The following is a 23,275-nucleotide window of genomic DNA, read 5'->3' on the forward strand; positions in this document are numbered from 1 at the left end:
TGGGTATGTTAGTATGTGTGGTTATGTGTATGTGTGTCTGGGTATGTTAGTATGTGTGGTTATGTGTATGTGTGTCTGTCTGGGTATGTAAGTATGTGTGGTTATGTGTATGTGTGTCTGGGTATGTTAGTATGTGTGTGGTTATGTGTATGTGTGTGTGCCTGGGTATGTTAGTATGTGTGGTTATGTGTATGTGTGTCTGTCTGGGTATGTTAGTATGTGTGGTTATGTGTATGTGTGTCTGTCTGGGTATGTTAGTATGTGTGGTTATGTGTATGTGTGTCTGTCTGGGTATGTTAGTATGTGTGGTTATGTGTATGTGTGTCTCTCTGGGTATGTTAGTATGTGTGGTTATGTGTATGTGTGTCTGGGTATGTTAGTATGTGTGTCTGGTTATGTGTATGTGTGTCTGTCTGGGTATGTTAGTATGTGTGGTTATGTGTATGTGTGTCTGGGTATGTTAGTATGTGTGGTTATGTGTATGTGTGTCTGTCTGGGTATGTTAGTATGTGTGGTTATGTGTATGTGTGTGTGTCTGGGTATGTTAGTATGTGTGGTTATGTGTATGTGTGTCTGGGTATGTTAGTATGTGTGTCTGGCTGGGTATGTTAGTATGTGTGTCTGTCTGGGTACGTTAGTATGTGTGTCTGTCTGGGTATGTAAGTATGTGTGGTTATGTGTATGTGTGTCTGGGTATGTTAGTATGTGTGGTTATGTGTATGTGTGTCTGTCTGGGTATGTTAGTATGTGTGGTTATGTGTATGTGTGTGTGTCTGGGTATGTTAGTATGTGTGGTTATGTGTATGTGTGTCTGGGTATGTTAGTATGTGTGTCTGTCTGGGTATGTTAGTATGTGTGTCTGTCTGGGTACGTTAGTATGTGTGTCTGTCTGGGTATGTAAGTATGTGTGGTTATGTGTATGTGTGTCTGTCTGGGTATGGAACTAAATGCAGATTTGGAAACATCATTTATGGCAGTGTTTATCATAAGAGCTAATCCTAGAAACGATTATTTATTCACATATAATTTACGTTAATATATTGATGTTTCCCATGCAGTTGAAAATAAAGTAGATTGGCACCGTCTCCGCTCAGACTGACGTTATCGATGTATTTTATGACTCTTGAAAAATCGCTAATAAAAGCCGACGGCTGATTTGCTTCCCCTGGTGATTGATTTGGTGCTTAGGATGTAATCCATAACCAGATACCGCCACGCGGGAACCACAGGGAATCTTTGTAAATATTAGCGATATCCTTCAGATCGGGGTAAAGGTTCAAACTATTCCACGTGATAATTAATAATCTGCCTTTTTCATATTTCTACACAATAAATAAACCCAGCGAATCATGTTTATAGAGTAAAACACTACAGCAATAGGCTTACATATTTTAGAGCCACTTAATACAATGAGTGAAGGCATCCTAACTTCTTGTTGTCAGCATCTGCGTGATTATTCCTCCCCATTAAAGTACCTTTTTTATGAAACTGAATGGCTCTGTCCTGAATACGTTTTCCCAACAATTCCCAAGTAAATCCAAGCAAGTTCAGGACAGTTGGCACCTATGTGGCTGGTAGTCTGTCAGTATAAAGGACCGAATGAATTAAAAGAAACACAAAATGCGGCCAACCATTTACAGACCAATGTATACATATAGGGAAAAGAAAAAAGTGTCGGTGCGCTAAGCTAGTCTCAGGCTCAAATAATACAAATGTGTAATACGAGGCCTACCAAACAGGTGTAAGCATGCTGCAAGAAACAGTGTATTGGCTGTACAATGTATACAAAAAACAAAAACTGTCTGCGCTTCTTACCCTAATAAAGTTGGCAACAAATATATAAACATAATATAAATGAGAGGTTTTGGTTATATGAATTGGCCAAAGCATAATTAAGCTCACCCGCCACGTCAAGGCACACTCTCAATAGGGTGAGAACCGACTCTCACCTCCTACGTAGTGGGCACACAAAGCAGTTTATACTGCTACCAAAACCTTATTTAATGTATGCAATGTATACATATACCTATATACCTATATACATATATACTTATATACATATATACACACGTCCTCGAACCTATAAGATATCGCTGTTGAGTTATGCGTGTTTGCGAACGGCGACATAAAGATTTTATCAGTTTTCATGGTCTGTCGATAAAGGTTGTAAATCCCTCATATAATGCTTGCGAGGAAGGAACGAGGAAGCGAGACGTTGCATTGAGTGTCGTATAAAGGTGCGGACGCCAGGGTTCTGCACAAAGTGCCTTCCGACAAGCATGGGTTCCTCGCTGCTCACGGTCTTGGTTTTCAGCCTGATCGCAGGTAACCTAGAACACCGTAACATAGAAACATAGAATCCGATGATAGATAAGACCCGCTCAGCCCGTCCAGTGTGCCCGCCGCCCTTAAACCTTTCATTTCCGTCCAGTGTGCCCGTGCCTGGCTGGGCATTACTAATAAACCCATCGGAATTATCTGCATAACACACAGATTTTCCTCTTCTTAAAACCGCGTGCTTTGTTGTTTTGTATTTTATTTTTAACGTTTGTTTTAAATGTTTCAAGTTTTAATTCTTTTTTAGGCAAAAGATGTGTTTTTATTGGATTCTGATGTTCTCCCATCCAGGTTTAAAAGATAGTGTTGCTAGCAGATATGGCTTGATGATAAACAATAACGATGAATATAGCACATATACTATATATATATATATGTATATACTGTACATACACACACACATATATATATATATATATATATATATATATATATATATATGTATATTATTCCAACTGTAAAGTCACAGATGTTTTATCAAGGAAAACCTTTTTTTAAATGAAACATTGTTTTACGCAACTTATTTATATATTTACCCCAACAATATATATATATATATATATATATATATATTAGATGATGATGATTATTATTTATATATTAGGGCAGTAATTTAAAGTAACATTTATATGTTACTTTAAATGCCTGTCCTAATAAATAAATATTAATAATAATTATTTCTATTTCTATTAAAAGACAAGGGAGCATGTTGATGTCTGGATCCAGCACTAGTTTAAATGCAGAGGAAAAGCAGATATATATATATATATATCATTTTCCCTTAAAATACTGAATTTTCTCTGGGATTAGCTTTTATGAACGGATTGTGTAAATTCTTTTAACAGGGGCTGTATTAACCACAGCAAATGTGATGAGTCCTGTAGAGGTAAGGATAGAAACATAAGATTTGAGAAAAATACTGGATGAATAAAAATACTGGATTTCTATATTTTTAAAATGATGTGAACTGCTTGAGCAGCTGCTTGTAAGATATACCGTATATCTATCTATCTATTTATATATATATATATATATATATATATATATATACTGCTTATTTCTATATGCAGACACTTTTGATACAATTTGGAAAATGTGACAGATCAAAAGTACTAATAAGGCAAATTCTAAATACTTGGCTGTTCTTTTCACACTTGTGTTTAATATTTAATTTTGATTGTATGTAAATATGAGCCTTTTTAGGTGAATTACCGTAATAATCATTGTTTTTTGTGTGTCTGTGCAGCCTGTGTGCTCCAGATACACGAACGCTCCGTGTAAGGATGAATATAAACCGCTGTGTGGGACGGACGGATACAACTATGGAAGCGAATGTCAGCTATGTATGGAAAATAGGTAAGGGGGGTGTATATATATATATATATATATATATATATATATACGGTTAAATATATATACGGTGCAAAACTATATGACTTTGTTTCACTTTGGTTGGATTTGCATTAAATTATGTTACTTTTTTAATATCAAACACAAAATGTAGATTTATTAAAGAAAATCACCCTGAATTTGCCCCGCGGCCCCACCTACTTCCTGCCCCTTTATCAACTTTTGGATTCTAGCCCCGCCCATATTTACATCTGGCGCCACCCCCCTTCTGTCTCCCTTAAATAACAGAATTTCCTAACAGTGGCCAAGTATTGAGGACAATCCAAATGTCCAACACGTGTCCCAATTATTCACCATGTTAATAGATTGATTAGGGACCCAGACACAAATCATAATTAAATTATACATTTATTTCCTGCTATTGAAGACAATTTGTGTTTTCTTTTCACACTTTTGCTATAATTGAGTCACAGAATAAAGGATTTTCTCTATTCCAGGCACAGATCAGAGAGAGTCCTAATTAAACATAATGGACGCTGCTGACTGCAAACAAAGTCTTCGTACCCAACAATCCCGAAGATGAAACGGTCAGCCAAGCGTCTTTTCCTGCAATAAAACTTTAATTCCTAATCCGTTTTGTGTTAATTTTGACCCTGCTTTAAAGTAATGTTATATGCAAAGTACAAATGCAGACTAATAAAAATAAAATAATGTTTAATATTTGGTATTTTTTTACATTTGTTGTTTGAGATGCTCAACGCTAAACTTTTTTTTGACGCTTAGTGTCCCAGCACCACTAAAGATGCCTCCAGAAACCTCAGGAATTCTGTATTGAAGCAGAGTAAAATGTGTGTTTTTTTACACTATTATTTCATTCTATACAAAAAATACATCTGTTGGACCCAACGCTCAATGTCAAACGTTCTTGGATATGCCAAGAGGGAGAGGGACAGTAGGTATTATACCCACAAACCTTTATCTCCTGTGCTTTAAAGCCAAAATGTGGTATAGTTTAGGGTTAATGAGGTAGGACAGGTCACAGAAAGGTCCGGCCGGACAGGGACCACAGATGTTGTAAAGGATGCATAAAGTAATGTCATTTTATCCATTGTATGCACTCTAAAATGATATTTTCATCTGTGGACATAAGGGTTTATCACAAAACTCAATGTCATCAAGATCAGAGTGAATACTTAAATCCAGAAGGTCTTACTTTTTGGGCAAGACCAAGAGGCATCAGCTTCGCCACAACCGATCCTACAGCTATGTGATGGTGACCGGCTCATAGAATCCGGTCTGATTCATTCAAGGTGCCATTGAAAAAAGGTCTTCAACCACAGCAGGATGAACACTTACATTACACAATATTACTTGCTAAAAAGTTCCAAAAAACAGATAATTATTTAAATCACTGGATAACACTAAACACACAAAATATACCCTCTCAACGCATTGTAAATATTATCATATATTGACCTCCAAGCTGCTCCAGACGATAGAGAAATCATCAGTGACGTTGTCTCCGCCACCTCCCCTTCCACATGACATCCAGAAAGACTGAAGTGGTGAGTCTACACTACGCAGCAATTTGGTCTGTCTAGGTAGATCATGGTGGCTCAGGTGATGTCACACTACAAACCCTTCACCTTGATACCTATTTTTCATAGATTTCTGTTTTTTTTTTAAAAAAAACCATTCATTTTATGAAAAAAATCACCATAGAGATGAGCAGCTATCATCATTCAAAACTCCAACACAACTGTCTGTCTTCTTTTGGAAAGTCGCCATACAGGAGTGCAACCGCCTCCCAAATCCATGAATAACTAAAGGGAGCTTGATACGGAGAGATGAGAGACAGTTTTTCAAGAATAATTATATCCTGTCCACTGCGGCCATCACCTAAAGGGCCTCTATTAAAAGAGATCTTCACTATCTGTTTAGTTTCACCTTTTAATTTTGTTCTGTTCTCTTTTAATATTTGATCAGACACAGTTTGGATTGCCTGTGAAAATACAGTTCTAGTAAACCTTCAAGGACTATTAGAGACAAGTGCAGATCTCCATATAAATAATCTTTTGTATGATATCAATGGATCCCAAATGCAGTTATGTATCACTAAAGAATCTTGTCCACGTATAACATGTGTGCTTTGTCTGTCAAGAGATGAATGCAACATGGAAGAAGCCACGGACGAGGTATGTTGTATCTCACCCCTGCGTTAATCTGTACAGGACATGGGGGCATTTTCTCCAGTGACCAATTCTTCCTAGCACAAGGAGACAAACTGGACATGGAAACATCATGGAGACTGAAGAGGAAGCACGATGATCCCCACGGTTAGGTAATTGTAAGCTGCGGAAGGGACTGTATTATCTGGCTGGGCTGGTTTTAGTTTGTACGGATAAGGCTTCAGTCTATCTACTCTCATTGTTTTAGAAAGCCACCTTATTCAGTTACCAAAGAGGATACTGTACGTCCGTAGGGACGGAAGCTACTTAACGGCGGGCATCACCGGGGCACGGAGATCCTGGTAGAATGTAGTTTTATCCAAATATAGACCAGCATGAATATCCCTCTTGAAGAAGGTGTTAACGCTTGGACAATAGATGGTACTATATGAGTACGTTTGTGAATGGAAGTATTTTTTGCATATAAATAAAAAATAATCCTAAAAATATGTAAATTTTTTTTTATTTTACAAAAAATATTTTTTTTTTATTTTTTTTGTACACAAGTAATATACACAGCAGTGAAATAAAAACACATCTTCACCTCTAAAACACACAGACAGTTGCCACGCTATGGTGGCTTACACAGAGCTGCAGAAAAAGGAAAAAAAAAACAAAAAAAAAAACTTCACAGCATAGTGAATGAGGGTCTTGGAGATGTCAGGACCCTGATGATTTGCACAGCAAACAGAGGAGGGTTATTCAGGAGACCAAGAGGGGCGTCCTGTTGTTCTTCAAACACTCAGTAGGATGGATCTCTGCGGACAAGAGCAACAGGATTTAAAATTATGAGTTAAACTAGTTCTGTTTACTGGTATTATGGTTGACATTCTTGGATAGGAGACTATGAGTATGCTGAACAGAGGGAATAACAAGAGGAAGAAAACAAAATATATAGGCTACAAATAATATATATATATATATATAATTTAAAGAAATGAAAGGTAACAACTAGGGATGTAAGAGGGTCTAGACCTTAGAACTTGGAGGGATTAGTGCAATGAACCATGCGACCGTGACGTTACCTGCAGAACGTGATCAGAGCAGTAACACTCAGTATGACCTCCAAGCCGTAGAAAACTAAGAGGATACAGCTCAGCACGGTCTCCAGGCGCAATGCGTACGTCTGAAGTAGCAGAAAATATAACGCCATCATTCCAGCTGGGACAGTGAGACCCACACTCACCACCAGGGGCAGCTTCCGTTCACAAAGGTTACCCCGACAACCTGCCGCACAGAACAGACAGGTATATATATATATCTATACATCTATACAGTCCATCAAAAGAGCTGTTAACCATAGTAAGGCACAAACAGTATAGATGAGTGTGCATGCTAAAGGAAAATGACATTTTTATGTATGATATTGTTTTCATATTAGAACAAAAAGCTGTCATACCGAACTTGGGAAGGCAGTATTGTATTGGCTACAGGGGAATTATTACATAACTCCAGCCAACAAAAAAGACAGGACTCTATGAACCCCCTCCCCCCAAAATAATATTAATGGAAATCCAAAATGTCCTTATTAATTCATTAATATTGTTCTTCCCACGGGGATCACCTGCCAACCAAAAACATCTCACCTAGATATAAACGTGTGACTTCAATACCAAGATAAAGAACTAGCATCACCACCTCCAGAACCAGGTTAGATGTGGGATAAGGTAGAATCAGCCCTGTCAACAAAAGAAAGACAATTAAAAAGAGCGCTCTTCAAAGTGTGCGCACCATGGACCATCACTCGCCCCTAGGATGGTATGACACGTAACACGGGGTATATCTGTCTTTAAAAAGAGTGTGTATGGGATCCATAATAGGATCAGGAGAGGATTGTTTTAGCCTGATACTGTAGATTTTATACTACTGCTAAGAGTAAACAGCACAGTGAAGGAAGAAGAGGCAACAAATAACTACTTTAAAGCCACAATCTGTATATTTATTGCATGTCGGAGACCATTTTGCATGGACTAAACTACATTTTAATAAATGCAACCTGGAGAACGTTATACAAGCCCTGGTACTGTCCCTTTAAGAAACCCGGCTTCTCTGTTTTACATCAAGTTGCTTATGGTTTGCAATCACAGTGATGAGAAAACGAATACATCTCCTGACGATCATCACGGGCAAACGCCGCACACTCACCTTTATACAGGAATACGAGAGCCTCGATTAGGAAGTAGGAGGCACAGTACCAACCATTTAGGAAGAAGAGGATTTCAAGAGGGGTGGAGGAGAGCTGATTTTTGTAAAGGAATAATCATTAAAAAGGAGAGCACATATTTTAGTAAATACAACCAGAGGATCAAGCGGCATGATGCTGAGAAGTCACTAGTATAGAATTAGGTAGGAACACTTACCTCTTCAGATAAAAAACATTTCATTATGTATATGGGTATTGTTTGTAACTATATAAATATGTGTTACTTATATACTTATTACTCTGGTGATGGAGGAATGGGCAATAGCACAGGGATCAATTGGTTCTTCTCTAGAAGAACTATTTTTCTTATGATTACAGTATCTCCCAATGTCTGTCAGACCAACAAGTGCTATAGACTTTTCTTTGGCCGGTCCTGTTCTAAATGGAATAAAAGGCCAAAAAAGTGGCAACGACATCTGGTTAACCCATAACCCATGCCGACTGGGCCAGAGTGATTGCCTGTCACTTTAACTGAAGGAAGGATACAACACCGCGTCTTCTGCCTGTGGAACAAGCAAAGTCTTAGTTAGATGACCGTACTGTAATGTATACCTCCCGAGTACCACCTTCAGGTACCCAAACCCCCCTGGTTTCTCTTCTGAACCTACAATGATTTTGTCTTTACCCCTCGGTCCCCTTTTCCTGATGCCCGTCTTTTCTAGGAACGTAAAGCTTTACACGCTGTAATGTTCAACCATGTTTATAAATGTCATACACGTAGCTATCCATGTGACCTGAGCTGTTTGAAATGTTGGGAGGTCTGTTGGTGTCATTATTTGGCACAGAAAGTGTCTATGTATAATATACAATCTCTCAGGCAACCTGTAAAATGTGGAGCAGTTACCATGGAAACCAATGGAATGTTTTAGGTATCTGCTCCACATGTGGCACGGTGCCCCTGAATTTCTCTCTGTAAATATGACTATATATAAGTCTACACACACTCATAATAACGCATAACCCTCATTTACCGTTTTACTATATTGTTTTCTACATGAAGGTTCTAGAACCTGATGTATAACGTGAAATAAACACATGAACTGTAAGATCATACGTTCTAAGCCTCAAGCGAAACGCTTCTACTAAGGAGGGGACGTGTTATTTCTGCAGCGTTTATTGATCTGCCGCATTGTAGCGATCGGTAGAGACTGCTCACCTTTGGGCGCCATATTGCTGCTCCAAGGACGCTAGTGACGCCACTTCCTGGATACCGCAGCAAAGCTCCACGTCACGTGACTAGCGAGCTGGGCGGAACTAGCGTTGAGTTGCTGTCAGCTGTTGCTTCGTCTGCTGAACGACGACGAATTACAACGAATTATACAAAATAAACTGTGATTGAATTTGCTGTAAATTCTATTTATATGAAGATCTTAATAATATCTGCTGCTACATCATATCCCGGAGCCATGCCTGGCTACTGCATGCTGACCGGCACCTGCTTCTATGCCCCAGGCTTCCATATAGTTTGTGGATAACTCTTCACTTGCCTTTGTAGTAATACATTACATACGATGTGTGTGCGCATGTGTGTGTATATATATATATATATATATATATATATACATACATACACACACACACATTATATATATATATATATATATATATATATATATATACACACACACACACACACATGCAAAATTTTAGTTTTTAAGTTATTATAGAGCATAAATGATCAGTTGCCTTTCATCCTCCAAAATAATGATGGTATACCCCAAGCAGGTGACCTCCACCTAGATGCTCCACCTGGGATCCAAAAAGCACCTGCTTCTACCCACCAGCAGGACAATGTCATATTTACCAATATTGTAAAAAAGATGTGCATGTGGACCTCCCACGTAGTGTCCTGTATTGACACACAGGGTCCTCTCTTTTCCCACAGATCCAGACAGATATTTGAAGAATGGCTGAAACAGCTGGCACGCAGGGCATAAGCAACCAAATGCCAGGAGCCTACTGATCTTTGAGTCTAGGAGCCACGGGAAAAACTCACACAAACACTAATAATATTAACAAACACCATTGTTTTTATTTTTCTGTATGCATTTTTAAGAACCTGTAAATCTTTACAAAAATAAATACAACAAACATTCATAGAAAACGATTCAGTTATGCAAAATATATTTAAAATGGTTGCTTCTGTAATTTGTATCATAAGCCCCCAAAGGTATGGAACGCATAACATACTTGGATTAGCGAAGACAGCGTGCCATTGGAACACAGGAGTGATGGGAGTGATAAAGGGCCTCTGTACGGTTATGAAGATATTCCATTAAAAATCAGCCGTTTCCAGCTACAATAGTCATTTACAGCATTAACCTCGTCTGCTCTGGATTTCTGATCCATTCCATGTTTGACAAAATTAGCTTTTCTTTCAAAACAAGGGCATTTCTAAGTGACCCCAAACTTTTGAACGGTAGTGTGTGTGTATCAAGCATATTAACTATTTGTTAGTTTAAGAATATTTCAGGATGGTGTAACACCCCAAAAACATCACAAGGTGGCGACAAACAGCCATTTACGGTGCCCTTCGGTGGCTCGAACTACAACTCGCACTTCCAGGGGTCCCTAGATTCTCTCTCCTACACGCTCTACTAGAGTGCTGCACTGCATTAATTTTTTTTAGACAGTATACCATATAAAAAATCTTGGATCAAACATAATCAGCAGTATATTCTAGAAGATAAAAACATAATGGATGATGCTAACATCGTCTTCCGAATGTAAACGTTTAATAACTGCAGTTTGGCGTATTCGATACAAAAACCAAACAAGGCAGTTTGGCTTTTTTTGCTATAAAAATCACCCTACTTCAAAGGGATGCAAGGGGTAGATTCACTAAACTACGCACTGCATTCAACTTCAAATATTCCATTTCATTAACATCACAATGCAGTATGGGAAGGAGATTGAATGTATCATCTCATGACTTGGTGAATGACGATGACATTATTTCTCTGGGCAAATTTAATTTTAACTACTATTTCACAAACAAATGCTATTCATGTCGTTTCAGAAAGCCAGGGAAAAATCTCTTTTTTGTAATGAGGAATTTAAGGTGTCAAATATTTTATTTCTTGACAACCAAGCTTTTCTTTAAAAATATATTATTGTAAAAACAAAAGTGGCCATAAAGAAGTCATAAAGAGGTCTGTAAAACATGATACTTTGTGTTTAGTAATACTACTTGGTATCTGATCTACTGGCCTCATATGACGGAAGGGATGTAACACGTTGGACCATGCATGTCAATACGCATGGTATTTGCTGCTCCCACGGTGATCCAGCCATAAGATTACACTTTTCATCCCCAATGCAGAGTTTTATCCGCGTATTCTTGCAAACTCCTTGCGCAGCCAGAGGGAGTCACGGTAGAACCGCGGATCTCCCAGGATCAGAGCTGTCCTCTTGTAGAAGTAGAAATACAGGACCGCCGCTGTCAGAACACGTTAGGAAAGCATTAAAGGTAAAGGCAGGTAAAAGGGTATACAACACCTACACCACCATATGCCCGAGTCTCTGCTCTCCAGACAGACTCTTATTGGGTCTATGAATACAGCATCCAACTCCTGTAGGCCAAACACAGACAATTCCCCCAGTGTTCCCTCTAAGGCGAGTAGTCTTGAATGGCTACAGTTATAAGCAATCCTTTACAAAATGTGCTGTGCGACATACAGTATTAGAAGTATTTTTTAATGGTAAGTCTTTTATTGCTGATTGCTGCGCTTAGTGAGAACGCTGTGCTGTACGTGTGCTAACTTACCAAATCTTTGCAGCACATATAAAGCCTGCAGTCCGTCAGACCAGATAAAGGTGTTTTCATTTTTCCACCGTAGATTCTAGAAAGAACAAACTGAAATCAGCTATTCTGCCATCATTTGGTAACAGTGTCCTTATTATAGGTCATGTTAAAGCAATGCCTAAGCAAACAGCTTTTGGTGAAATGCCTATAGAAATGAAGTTGAGAAGAGCTATATGTAATACCCAATTTTAAAACCGTTCCCTTCTATTCCTACCTTGCCATATATATCTCTCTCAAGGGCTGCCCCTATCCGCTGGAACGCTCTCCCACAGTCTATCCGTCTTGCTCTCTACCTTTGGTCTTTCAAAAAAAAAAAATCCCTCAAGTCCCACTTCTTTAAGGACGCCTACGAACGTACACATCACCTGCCTTCCTCCCATCTTCCTTTAGCTCACCTTTCCTAGTCCCTCTCCTGCCTCCAGAAAATCCTTATACTAGTGCGGCTGCTCCATCCCTAACAGAGGCACTTTTACCTCTTGCGCAATACACCCTAACTCTCTCTAGATTGTAAGCTCTTTTACGGAGGGCTCTCCTCGCCTCTTGTTTCTGTAAGTCACAGTGTTACGTTATATACTAGTAATGTCCTCTTTACCCATTGTGCAGCGCTGTGGAATATGATGGCGCTATACAGAACAATAAATAAGAAAATAATAATCCAGGCAAAGAGTGTTGTTTAGGACATATTTGCAACATGTAGATATGAGATGAATGTAACTAGACAGACACTTTTTAACATTATAAAGGGGTCTCACCATGATCCAGACGTGCAGGGACACGCTGAGGGCCAAGTAGAGAGCACACATTAGGACGGTGACCTGGAACCGCTGACACAGAAGGTTCAGAAGCCCGGCCTGGAATACGAACGTGTTGAACAGCATAAGGAAGAGGACGATTGCTGCAAAAAGAGTTCCCACATCCTGCAGTCTGAAAAACATGAAAGCAAAGAAAAGCTAGTAACACGGACCCCAATGGTTACCACCATCACCCTGCTTCGTTAAAGGTGTTGCTCCACTTGGACAAAACATCCATTGTATGTTAAGCAAATAAATCCTAGGCAAGTCTTTTTATTCTTTCTGCTGAAGGTTTAATTACATGAAGAAAAAAAACACACATTTTTTTTAGTGTCTATGGCAACAATCTTACAGTTTCTCCTTTTACATCACATGAGAATTAAGTGTTTTGGGAGAAGCTTTACATTAAAAACATGTATTGCCATTGGTGGCGGGTGTGAAACAGAGATCTCTGCGGTCCCTTGTGTGGGATAGACAGGTAGGTAGTTTCCCCGGGTTATGCATGTTGGGCTGGGATGGGGCATACTGACTAAGTATGGCGAAGGTTGGTTCAGGAGGCTTTCTGATGGCGGCAGGCGGATGATACTCACATGAAGAGGACCAGCTGGATGACAGGAGCCGAGCGCAGGAGCTCAGAGAAGGAATTCACAAAAAGGTCGAAGAAAAGCAGCAGGAACTGAAGAGAGAGAACCAAGCTGTAGTTACCGGGCTGGAGCATTCTTCACCGACAACCGCCTGACCTGCAGGATGAGACGAACACACATTACGGTGACGGGAGAAAGACAGCAGCGACAGAGACATCCGACAGTGCCGACAATTAAACGCGCAACCGCGGAGGCGTCCTCCGCTACTCGCTAATTCACGGTTATACAGGATACACACAGGGCGCCATTTCTGTATTAAAACGCACCAGTGATACGATAAACACACTGAGCATGTCGGCTAATAAATAATTAGAGATGTCATTAGCTGCCGGCATCAAAGGCTCCACCGACAGGGAAGGAGAATCAAAATGAATTGGGTTCTCTGTCATTTAAATTTCTACCCTATGCACCCGGGAATCTGGACAACATTCGCTAAACGATTATAGTGAGAAACGCACGAAAAGAGAACATAATAACAAAAATAGGACACGCAAAGTGGCGTGGAGACTGGATATGCACATGGCATGGTAACCAGGGCTAGAAGGACAACTCCCATCATGTTCAGCCAGACTCCTCATGTCTGAGGATTATGGTACTCGTAGTCCTGGGAGAACCCGTATGTATGGGAGGGCTTGTTTATTAGCAGCTAAAGGGGGGGGGGTTGCTAAGACTAACGAGGAACGTAAAGAACACGGCACAAGCAGCCCACACGAACGAAATCATCCCTCACCATCCCGGTTCAAATCTACCCTCAATAATCCCGGTGTTTCCGGTCGTCTTTAGTCACCGCGGAGTTCTCGGGCTTCGGCTGCCATGACAACCATTAGCTGTGGGATCACGTGACAACAAAAAAAACCCGTTCACGGCGAATTCCGGCGCGGCGAAGCTTCTCAGCCAATGAAAGACGAGCTTCTACGTCATATCACCCTGGCGGCCATATTGCTTTTGGGAATCGGCCCATTTAGGGCAAAGGATCAGATGGACTTTTTAAAACCTTGCTTATTTTCAGGGATAATTAGTCAGCAGTACTGTTTACAGACGCCATAAATATTAATTATATTATATATATTTTTTTAATTTAAACATTAATTTAATTTATGAGTACCTATTAAATAGTATAATATTAAAAAATACTCTCCACATATAATCTGTGACATGTTTGCAGGATACATTTTCCTATTCTTCCCACTGTGACCATGTATAAGTCTCCAGTATGTTATGGTCATTATCCCTGCTTGAATGCAGGTGACTCAAGTGTATCTTCACATAATAACAAGTCGAGTTTTCCATGAGGGCTGGCATTGGAGACATTTGGGCCACACATTTAGTCAGTTGCTCCGTAGGATCTTCACGATGTGCTACTTAAGGGTTAATATTTGAAGGGTTTCAGGGTCAGCTCATTGAGAAAGTTCAGATATGCATATACAGCATTAAAAACAAAAGACCAAGTTGCTTTTGAAAAGAATTTTACACTTTGGAGGACTCTCTCCTCTGCAGTCTATCCAAAATGGCGCTGGTAGGCTTGTCTTCCTTACACGAGGCTCTTCTTGTGCTTCCCTACTACGTGAATCCCTCTAATGATTCCCTGTTACCCCGAGAATCACGGTTAAAGTCCTTGTACTAACCTATAATATAACATATACCTGTAATGCCCCATAATACTGCTACCCAAATACTCTCCTACTCGACCCGTCACGCTAACGCTATCCTTCTTTATCACCCTCCCTCTCAATATAAAAAAAAAGCTCAAAACCCACTTCTTCCAGGAAGTTAACAATCTTTGCAGCTCGGACTTATCTGCCACTGATAAATTCATCGACAGCGTTACCTTCCCTCTTTCTCCATACCTTATTCTTCTCTACGCCGCATTCCCTCTACGTTGTAAGCGGAGCCCTCTTTACCTAATGTATCGGCTCCGTCTGTCGGTTCTGGTTTTGTCGGACCCTTTGAATGTATGAAATGTAAGAAATGCTGGGGGAATTGTTGGCGCTATATAAATAAAAGATAACAACAATACACAATTTACCGTAATTAATAAACACATTTCTGCTGTTTCTGTACAAATCATTGTGTTTTATTGGAAAGCAATCACTTCCGCCGGTCCAGTGGACTTGTTGTAAATGTATCGTTTTTATGGTATATGAATAATGTTAAAAATGGTCACACAGTTTATACAAACTTCAATTGCATCTATAGCCAAAAATCATCACCATCACAAAAAAAAAACCTCAAATCAAGTGTTTATTCAACTGAGACCGCACAATTAGGGGGAATCTTCAGAAATACAGGAATTAAGAAATATAGCCAGTCCTGCCACTATCACGGATCTGTCAAAGAGGTCGACCTGGCATGGTCAATCTGTGTCCAAATGAGACGATCCAAAGAACCTGCAGACTTGGTGCTTCCTAAACACTAATTCTGGGCTTACAAACATACCGAATCCTCACTTCCCTCCCAGTCCTTCCCACACGGCTTTCAGAATAGCTGCAGCTGCCACGGCGCCGGGGTCCGGACGACTAAGTGAGGATGAGCCGATGTAGCTGGCTCTCCCAGCTCCTGCCGTCATGTGCCGGGTGTCCTCTGCAGCCGCAGCGGCGCTCTGCGGGGAAGCGAGAATCAGAGCTTTATACGCTGCACGGCTATCCAAATCAATGCAAAACTGAGACAGCGCATGAGCAAACATCACCTGTACGGCTGAAGAAAGGATTCGCATTACATCACAGTTTGGACCGCGCAGGGGCTGGAGAGCATGACCCGCGGCACACAGAGAATCCAGCTACAGAAAAGAGGAACGCGTCTCATAACTCAAATAAGACCCACATATGTTTTATCGATGGGATAAAATGTACTCACCATGGTCCTATCGCCAGGCTCTGCTCCTCCATACCTAAGCAGAGAGTCGAATATCAGCACTCACATTTAGACTTTACTACCAAACCACAACCTGCCCGCTTTTAAAAAGTTACCTTTTAACCTTTTAAAAGTTATCTTGTTCTCCCGATGACCTTTCTTTTGAGGCCATTACAGCCACTTATGATCCCATCCGTTTAAATATAAGCGCTAACAAACGGAAATCAACGGCCGACCGTGTTCCTCCTCATACCTTCTGCTATACATACCGCTTCATGGCTCCTATACCAGCATCCATCGCAGCTGCCCAAGCTGGGGGGCTGGAGTCATCCTGCAAAGGCCGTGCCGCCGCAGTCAAGAAAAGGCTGTATAGCTGTGAAAATAAGTAAGTAAATACAAGCACACATTGGCAAAAACCTACAACTCATCTTAGGAATCAACTGCAGACAACAACTTACGATTTTGTATGACCTGCTTTATTTAAAGTGTTTTGGAGGATAGGTTCTTAATATGGCATCAATTCTGAATATCAACATTATCCGAAGAATTGTTGCAGCCGGTGCCCTTACCGCGCCAGAAGTGCCTCCCATCTTCTCCAGGAGGACTTGAGACAGAGCCGTGAGGAGCCGTGAGGGATGCGAGGGAAGATGCCCTCCACTCAGCCAGTCCTCGATGGCTGCAGAGATATTACAATTAGGATGCCAGCTGACGGAAAGCACACGAGACACAGCACCCCAACCTTACACCCCCCAACCTTACACCACGCACCATGTGCCGCTCGGGCATGCGTGCTTCCACAATCGCCGTCTCCCGCTGCACGATCCAAATCATTTAATTCTTCCTCCAGCGAAAGGAGAGCTCGACACACGTGTCCCAGCACACGGACGTAGACCTGCACTCGTTCGGCTAACAAATGGAAATGATATGTGCTGTAATATCCCACGTTTGAGTACAGACATCATTTTACCTACAATGCGTTATTATTAAAACAAGCTGATGCCTCATAGATTTAATATGCTACTAAAAGGTGGCCATGGCATCTGGGCTAGCGCGGAGCAGGCAGATGGCTTCAGAGATTGCTCTATAGCCTTGTCTTCTTCCAGTGGAGTGGAAAAATAAAATGACTATACATTACTATACATTACTACACATGGCCACCATGTATATGGTAGACAAATAAATAAAACTCACCATCTGGCTCAGGGTCTTCAGGTAGCGGACTTTCTGGAGGACATGGATGGCAGCGAGTCTGGCCAGTGACCCGAATGCATGGGACCCTGGGCCAAGCAGGAGCTGCAGTTTCATGGTCTGAGAAAACGAAGCACACGTGGGCAAGCAGATACGTTATACATGGGCATGGAAGGTCATCTCTGGATCTCCTCTTTAACTGAGGACAAACCCTCAACATAGTAACTCATGCGCTATACTGAACAGTATACAACACAGATAGCAACATATGACGCTAGACCTCATATTGAACAAAGTACTTGTTACCATAAAGCTTCAGGATTTCTTGAGAAGACTTCATTATGGTCAGAGAGACTCCACTCATCTCCAGCGCTGTCATAAAGGACCCCAGCACTGCGCGCTCAATCATCACTCCCCTCTCCTCTGGAACACAATCCAGCATTGCGGCAAATCACAACACAAGCATTGAGTGAGAGCAGATAAAAGGAGTGAGTGGGAGCAGATGAAAGGAGTGAGTGAGAGCAGATGAAAGGAGTGAGTGAGAGCAGATGAAAGGAGTGAGTGAGAGCAGATGAAAGGAGTGAGTGAGAGCAGATGAAAGGAGTGAGTGAGAGCAGGTAAAAGGAGTGAGTGAGAGCAGATGAAAGGAGTGAGTGAGAGCAGGTAAAAGGAGTGAGTGAGTGCAGATAAAAGGAGTGAGTTGGGAAGGTTGTAGAATGGGCTTGACTTTCAGATACCTACCCAAGAGACGTACTGCTGAATCGGCAACAATCTGAAGCTCCAGACAGGATAAACCCCCAAGATTATTCACAACCAGAATCACAGAGTCACCTGGAGAGACCAAAACGATTTGTAGCAGAATATAGGAAAATAAAAGGTAAAAATGCAAAAGTGACCTCAACAAATTGGACGCTGCTGTGGAAGGAACATATGAATCGGTCTCTTTTGCCATTCAATGACCCTCTAACCAGGGACGTTTGCAGCCCACCAGGTGGACAGGACCTGATACTAACCTGAATTCACATCCACTCTTGATTGGCTGGCTGGGTCTGTCATGTGATCTATCATAATTTTCACAACTTCATCAGATGACATCATCTGTTGCGCCAACGAGAGACATTTACATTCTTACCTAATGAATAGGGCCCACCATTAAAAGAATACGAAAGCCTTGTCAAGGAAAGCGCATTAGTGTGTGTAAAACTGTTAAAAAAAATATGCATTTTCAAACATACACAACGGATAATACAAAACAATTAAATAAACCCAAGGGAACAGACCTTATCCCTGCGTACGCCGGCCTCTCCGTGTATACCTAGATGGAAAATTCACGTTACAGAAGCACATATATATATATATATATATATATATATAAATTGTAAATATACACCATTACACAAAAAAATAAAAATCAGAATAAGGAATATCAAAAGCAGGACAGATGTCAAACCACCTAAAGGGGCTTCATCTGCCACATTGCCTTACATGACGAAGGGTTCCCACAGTAAGAAAAGCAGGTAGACCATTACGATATATATATATATATATATATTATGATATATACATTAATTTGCCACTTATCATCTGGGTTGGATTTAAATACAGCATGCAGAAGGCTGAACCACAGAGCATAAGAAAAAAAGAGTTAAATAGAATGGGCAGGATAGGGCTGGAACGAAACCACATATAACATCCCATGGTCTCCTGTAAAAAGACAGCATATTAATGCCGACAGCTTCCGTACCAAGCCCCAGTTCCAGCTCGTCTGCAGCAAGTTGGAAAGTTGGCCCAGAACCCGGGACACTGCATGGAGAAAGACTGACACCCAACGTTCCTGCGTGGGCAAAAAGATGAGAGAACTGAATTACATCTGCACTGATCAGCAGCGACATAAAGAGCAGAATATTCTTCTTCTCCTACCCATCCTAGATGCGGCCAGCGTCACGGTGCGGAGGATTTCTGGCAAACTTTTGCCCTCTTCAGCCAATGCTCCTGCAATCTATAGAGAGAGAGGATAGGGAAGATATGAGGACACTAAATACGGCCAACTGCAGTCAAAGATGTGGAGCAAACGAGGGCAGGATGGGGTGGCAAAAATGAGACAAAATGAATGGGATGTATGGGATGGTATTCCACCTGGACAAAAGCTGAGGGTTTATTGTTATTGAATACCCCACGGGTTCCCTCCGGACCCAGAGCAGTTTGCTTTGGGGTTTCTCTATCATCACAATTCTTTATCTCCCCCTTCTCAGTCTCCCATTTGTGGGTTTTACCTTGTGGATCAGCACCGTCCCACAGATCCCACGCCGTCCGGCTTTCCTGGGTGAGGTGAATGCGCAGTCATCTGCAATCACAACCATCTCCACGTCCACCCCTTCTCTACGCGCTCGCTCCAGAGCCAGCCCGAAATTGAGACGGTCACCTGTGTAATTCTTCACGATCAGCAGGACACCGGCTGGAAACGAAACGGACGAGGAGAAGGAGCAAAAACTCAAAAATACATGAAAAGGCGGCATGGGGTATAGGAACAATGGATCCAGGGTGTATGGGGAAAACATCTGGGGTTGGGGTCTGAAAGATGTTTTAATACGGAGGTACAGGCGTGGATAACGATTTGGGGATGTCGGAATAGCCCGTACCTGCCCCTGCACGGGCCACAGCTTGGATTGCAGCCACGATACTGCCAACTGGAGGAGAGGTGAAGACGGGGCCGGCAATGGCTCCCGTGAGCATCCCGTGTCCAACATAGCCTGGCAAGAAAATAATAATTATAATAATAATAATAATAATAATTATACCGTTATATAGGAGGAATATTTCTGATTTTAGGACAGGACTCTCATTGTAAAATAATTAATAAGCTGCTTTTTTTTTTACTGAATTTCACACTGACCGGCACCTTCAAAACTCTACTGTTCAAAACTTTGGGGTCACTTAGAAATGATATCTTCATCGGTGTACAAACTACAAAGTGCCCTTTATCACTCCCATCACTCCTGTGTTCCAATGGCCCTTTATCACTCCCATCACTCCTGTGTTCCAATGGCCCTTTATCACTCCCATCACTCCTGTGTTCCAATGGCCCTTTATCACTCCCATCACTCCTGTGTTCCAATGGCCCTTTATCACTCCCATCACTCCTGTGTTCCAATGGCCCTTTATCACTCCCATCACTCCTGTGTTCCAATGGCCCTTTATCAGTCCCATCACTCCTGTGTTCCAATGGCCCTTTATCACTCCCATCACTCCTGTGTTCCAATGGCCCTTTATCACTCCCATCACTCCTGTGTTCCAATGGCCCTTTATCACTCCCATCACAACTGTGTTCCAATGGTCCTTTTTCACTCCCATCACTCCTGTGTTCCAATGGCCCTTTATCACTCCCATCACTCCTGTGTTCCAATGGCACGTTGTGTTCACTGATCCAGGTTAAAGCTTAAAAGGCTAATTGCTCATTAGAAAACTCTTCTGCAATTATGGTACAGCTAGAAATGTCCTTGTTTTCCATGAAAACAGCTCAGTGACCCCAAACGTTTGCACGGTAGGGTACTTACATATCTATACGTCTGTGTGTATCTCTGTGAAGTGGGGAATATAAAACATGAAAGCGAAACAGCAGCAGCATATGAGCTTTTTCTTATGGTTTATTCAAGTTGTAACGTCAAGAAGAAATTGTCTAACAAGGAGGCAACCCGAACGTGCTGTCTGCAAATAGATCTTTGTAACTCACTATTGAGCCACTATCACTAGCGATAATGAAGACGGTTCTGGATGTCCGGTTCTAGGTCACGGGTTGGCCGTTTAAAATAAGACCATGAGAGACGTACGTTGAAGAAGTTGCTTGTTTACTCTTATTCTAAACAGAGCCAGTAACTGATACCAGAAAAAGAAGCTGCAACTTGTGAGCGAGGACACAGGGTTCACCTCCCAGCATGCGCTGCCCTGGCCGACAGCCTGGCAGATAAGAGACAGGCGCTGGGGAAACTATAAACATGGATTTTGCTGCGACGTGGGCTACAGCCAACTAACCTCCGCTCTCTATAATGTCCCCGGACACAAAGGCACGGCTAAAAAAAAGGCAAAGCTGTAAACACACAGGGTATTCCGACATATTGCACATTTATGATGTCACACATATGGAAATGGACCACAAAGATCGTCCTCTTGCACGATCTCTACCTGCGTGCGCCGGCTCGTGTCCTGAACCACCTCCAGACAACAGGGCTACGCGCCCCTCGATTCTTTCCAGATCTGCTCGGAGGACCACTCGGTGGCCTTGGAGAAGGCGCAGACCGGGACAACATGACGTCAGTCCCCGCAGAGCATCGTCCACGCAGCCAGTCACCGAATTCAGAAGCTTCTTGCTGGCCTAAGAACAGGGATATCTTTGTAGTTACGGCGTCCAGGGCAAATAGGGGTAAATACAGAAACAAAACGTGGCACGAAGAAGACACAATAGGAAAGGTGCTAACAATTATATGGGAAGTCATATAAAAAGAGAGAGACGGCTGGATTGGGATATAAATTGATAACTGGTTAGAGATCAAAAGGAAACATGAAAGATGGGAAAAGTCTAGAAAGACAGCTATTGGCTACAAACCGCCATTTTGGAATCCTTTTCAGATGACAGCTCCTGTGAAGAACAATTTATATTATTATTATCATGATCTTTTATTTATACAGCGCTTCCTACATATCATATATTCTTGGAGTCGGCCAAAACTAGAACCGATACATTTGGTAAAGAAGGTCCTGCTCGCAAAGCTTACAATCTAGAGGGGGGAACAAGGACGCAATACACAGAGCCGAAATAGTCACAGCAGTTTGTGAAGTCAGGACCTTAGAACAGGTACTGGACCTGCAGAGCGTCACGTAAACGGATATACGAAGCTAACGGTCACTTATACACTTAGTTAGAGGAGGTTGGCTTTATACGATGTGCTACAAGACGATAGGAGTCTAACAGGTGAAACTGATAAGATCAGAGGCAGGAAGAACTCATAATCCGGGGTGGGATGCGAAGGTACAGCCGAGGCGCAGAGCACCAAGAACACTACCAGAGTATCGGAGATTTACAGCCAGGGACGGTTGCACAGTGATTTACAGATCAGGACAGGGGCAGTTAGGACCGCTAGGACAGCGTCAGAGGACAGGGTGCATAGAGATGGAAGTGATGAAGAGAGACGGGGTAATCGGAGCTTACAGAACAGCGGGCAGCTGTCACCTCCGGGGCTTCCGCTGAGCAGATGTGTCCTGCGAGGACTTTAAACTCAGTCCACAGTGTGAAGGGCTGATCATGTGACCGTGTGGATGCCAGCGGGTGGATTATACAAACCAATTATGGGTGGTTTATCAACTGGCAGAAAAACAAAGGAGGTGGCTGTGCAGCGAGCGTGACATGTCACAAATCCGAACTCTCCACCGCAATCCTTACCATGAATTATTCAATCGGATTCAGGAGCCATATGCCTCTCCCATATTTAAATTCCCTCACTGTATTACCTTCTACCACTTCTGCTGGGAGGCTGTTCCACCTATCTCCCACCTTCTCAGTAAAATAAAACTTCATCTAAGCCTCTGACCCTCTAGTTTTAGACTATGGCCTCTTATCTTAACACTTCTCTTCATTTGAAATAAACTTCCCTCCTGTACTTTGTTAAATCCTTTGAAGTATTTACACGTTCCTATCACTACCTTTCTCTCTTCTCCAAGCCCTTCAAAGGGTTAATGTAATCACACAAGCAGCTGGGCATACCTCGATGACCTATGTGCCATCCAACAGGCAGCGCGCTGAATTCTGGAACTTGTAGTCCACCGAATCACTGCGCACTCTCCGTCACATTCACGGCCGTCCTATCCGGTCTTCACTCTATGGTTCG

General features: G+C 41.8%; 4 protein-coding genes across 7 annotated transcripts; 1 reads left to right on the forward strand and 3 right to left on the reverse strand.

Annotated features, from left to right (window-relative positions):
• The first annotated feature begins 2,199 nt into the window (after positions 1–2,199).
• LOC128467929 (trypsin inhibitor ClTI-1-like) lies at positions 2,200–4,405 on the forward strand. Its single transcript, XM_053449677.1, has 4 exons — positions 2,200–2,325; positions 3,183–3,223; positions 3,584–3,693; positions 4,185–4,405. Exons 1-4 carry the CDS (start codon positions 2,280–2,282, stop codon positions 4,228–4,230), a joined length of 243 nt encoding a protein of 80 aa, XP_053305652.1. The 5' UTR covers positions 2,200–2,279; the 3' UTR covers positions 4,231–4,405.
• A 1,965-nt stretch (positions 4,406–6,370) lies between these two features.
• On the reverse strand, positions 6,371–9,332 carry TMEM216 (transmembrane protein 216). Its single transcript, XM_053449676.1, has 6 exons — positions 9,275–9,332; positions 8,605–8,621; positions 8,061–8,154; positions 7,502–7,594; positions 6,941–7,142; positions 6,371–6,673 (listed from the first exon to the last, which is right to left on the reverse strand). Exons 1-6 carry the CDS (start codon positions 9,285–9,287, stop codon positions 6,658–6,660), a joined length of 435 nt encoding a protein of 144 aa, XP_053305651.1. The 5' UTR covers positions 9,288–9,332; the 3' UTR covers positions 6,371–6,657.
• Positions 9,333–11,189: 1,857 nt separating this feature from the next.
• On the reverse strand, positions 11,190–13,486 carry TMEM138 (transmembrane protein 138). Its single transcript, XM_053449675.1, has 4 exons — positions 13,305–13,486; positions 12,676–12,847; positions 11,885–11,960; positions 11,190–11,557 (listed from the first exon to the last, which is right to left on the reverse strand). Exons 1-4 carry the CDS (start codon positions 13,430–13,432, stop codon positions 11,445–11,447), a joined length of 489 nt encoding a protein of 162 aa, XP_053305650.1. The 5' UTR covers positions 13,433–13,486; the 3' UTR covers positions 11,190–11,444.
• A 2,100-nt stretch (positions 13,487–15,586) lies between these two features.
• Positions 15,587–23,258, reverse strand: TKFC (triokinase and FMN cyclase). 4 transcript variants are annotated; one of them, XM_053449672.1, is made up of 18 exons: positions 23,152–23,258; positions 21,997–22,029; positions 21,576–21,765; positions 20,036–20,146; positions 19,670–19,851; positions 19,317–19,395; positions 19,141–19,230; positions 18,677–18,711; positions 18,410–18,494; positions 18,138–18,227; positions 17,703–17,819; positions 17,400–17,516; positions 16,977–17,114; positions 16,778–16,884; positions 16,478–16,581; positions 16,212–16,245; positions 16,045–16,134; positions 15,587–15,957 (listed from the first exon to the last, which is right to left on the reverse strand). In XM_053449672.1, exons 2-18 carry the CDS (start codon positions 22,000–22,002, stop codon positions 15,802–15,804), a joined length of 1,731 nt encoding a protein of 576 aa, XP_053305647.1. In that variant the 5' UTR covers positions 22,003–22,029; positions 23,152–23,258; the 3' UTR covers positions 15,587–15,801. The 4 variants fall into 4 exon arrangements, with proteins under 4 accessions (XP_053305647.1, XP_053305648.1, XP_053305646.1 ...); XM_053449673.1 differs by having other exon boundaries at positions 23,091–23,180; XM_053449671.1 differs by lacking the exon at positions 23,152–23,258 and adding an exon at positions 22,600–22,725.
• Positions 23,259–23,275: the final 17 nt, after the last annotated feature.

The sequence above is a fragment of the Spea bombifrons genome, chromosome 10 (genome assembly GCF_027358695.1).
Source record: "Spea bombifrons isolate aSpeBom1 chromosome 10, aSpeBom1.2.pri, whole genome shotgun sequence".
Taxonomy (NCBI): domain Eukaryota; kingdom Metazoa; phylum Chordata; class Amphibia; order Anura; family Pelobatidae; genus Spea; species Spea bombifrons.

What these genes read in the sequence shown, in the direction of transcription:
- LOC128467929 (XM_053449677.1), top strand. Translation starts at nt 2,280, where the DNA reads ATGGGTTCCTCGCTGCTCACGGTCTTGGTTTTCAGCCTGATCGCAG. An exon ending in ATGTGATGAGTCCTGTAGAG is followed by an intron (nt 3,224 to 3,583) that starts GTAAGGATAGAA and finishes GTGTCTGTGCAG; the next exon opens with CCTGTGTGCTCCAGATACAC. An exon ending in CAGCTATGTATGGAAAATAG is followed by an intron (nt 3,694 to 4,184) that starts GTAAGGGGGGTG and finishes TCTCTATTCCAG; the next exon opens with GCACAGATCAGAGAGAGTCC.
- TMEM216 (XM_053449676.1), bottom strand. An exon ending in TCTCGTATTCCTGTATAAAG is followed by an intron (nt 7,595 to 8,060) that starts GTGAGTGTGCGG and finishes TTTTGTTGACAG; the next exon opens with GGCTGATTCTACCTTATCCC. An exon ending in AGTCACACGTTTATATCTAG is followed by an intron (nt 7,143 to 7,501) that starts GTGAGATGTTTT and finishes TCTGTGCGGCAG; the next exon opens with GTTGTCGGGGTAACCTTTGT.
- TMEM138 (XM_053449675.1), bottom strand. Translation starts at nt 13,432, where the DNA reads ATGCTCCAGCCCGGTAACTACAGCTTGGTTCTCTCTCTTCAGTTCCTG. An exon ending in CCCTGCACGTCTGGATCATG is followed by an intron (nt 11,961 to 12,675) that starts GTGAGACCCCTT and finishes TGTTCTTTCTAG; the next exon opens with AATCTACGGTGGAAAAATGA. An exon ending in ATATGTGCTGCAAAGATTTG is followed by an intron (nt 11,558 to 11,884) that starts GTAAGTTAGCAC and finishes GTGTTCTGACAG; the next exon opens with CGGCGGTCCTGTATTTCTAC.
- TKFC (XM_053449672.1), bottom strand. An exon ending in GGACGGTGCTGATCCACAAG is followed by an intron (nt 19,396 to 19,669) that starts GTAAAACCCACA and finishes CTCTCTCTATAG; the next exon opens with ATTGCAGGAGCATTGGCTGA. An exon ending in TCCTTTCTTCAGCCGTACAG is followed by an intron (nt 15,958 to 16,044) that starts GTGATGTTTGCT and finishes GCTTCCCCGCAG; the next exon opens with AGCGCCGCTGCGGCTGCAGA.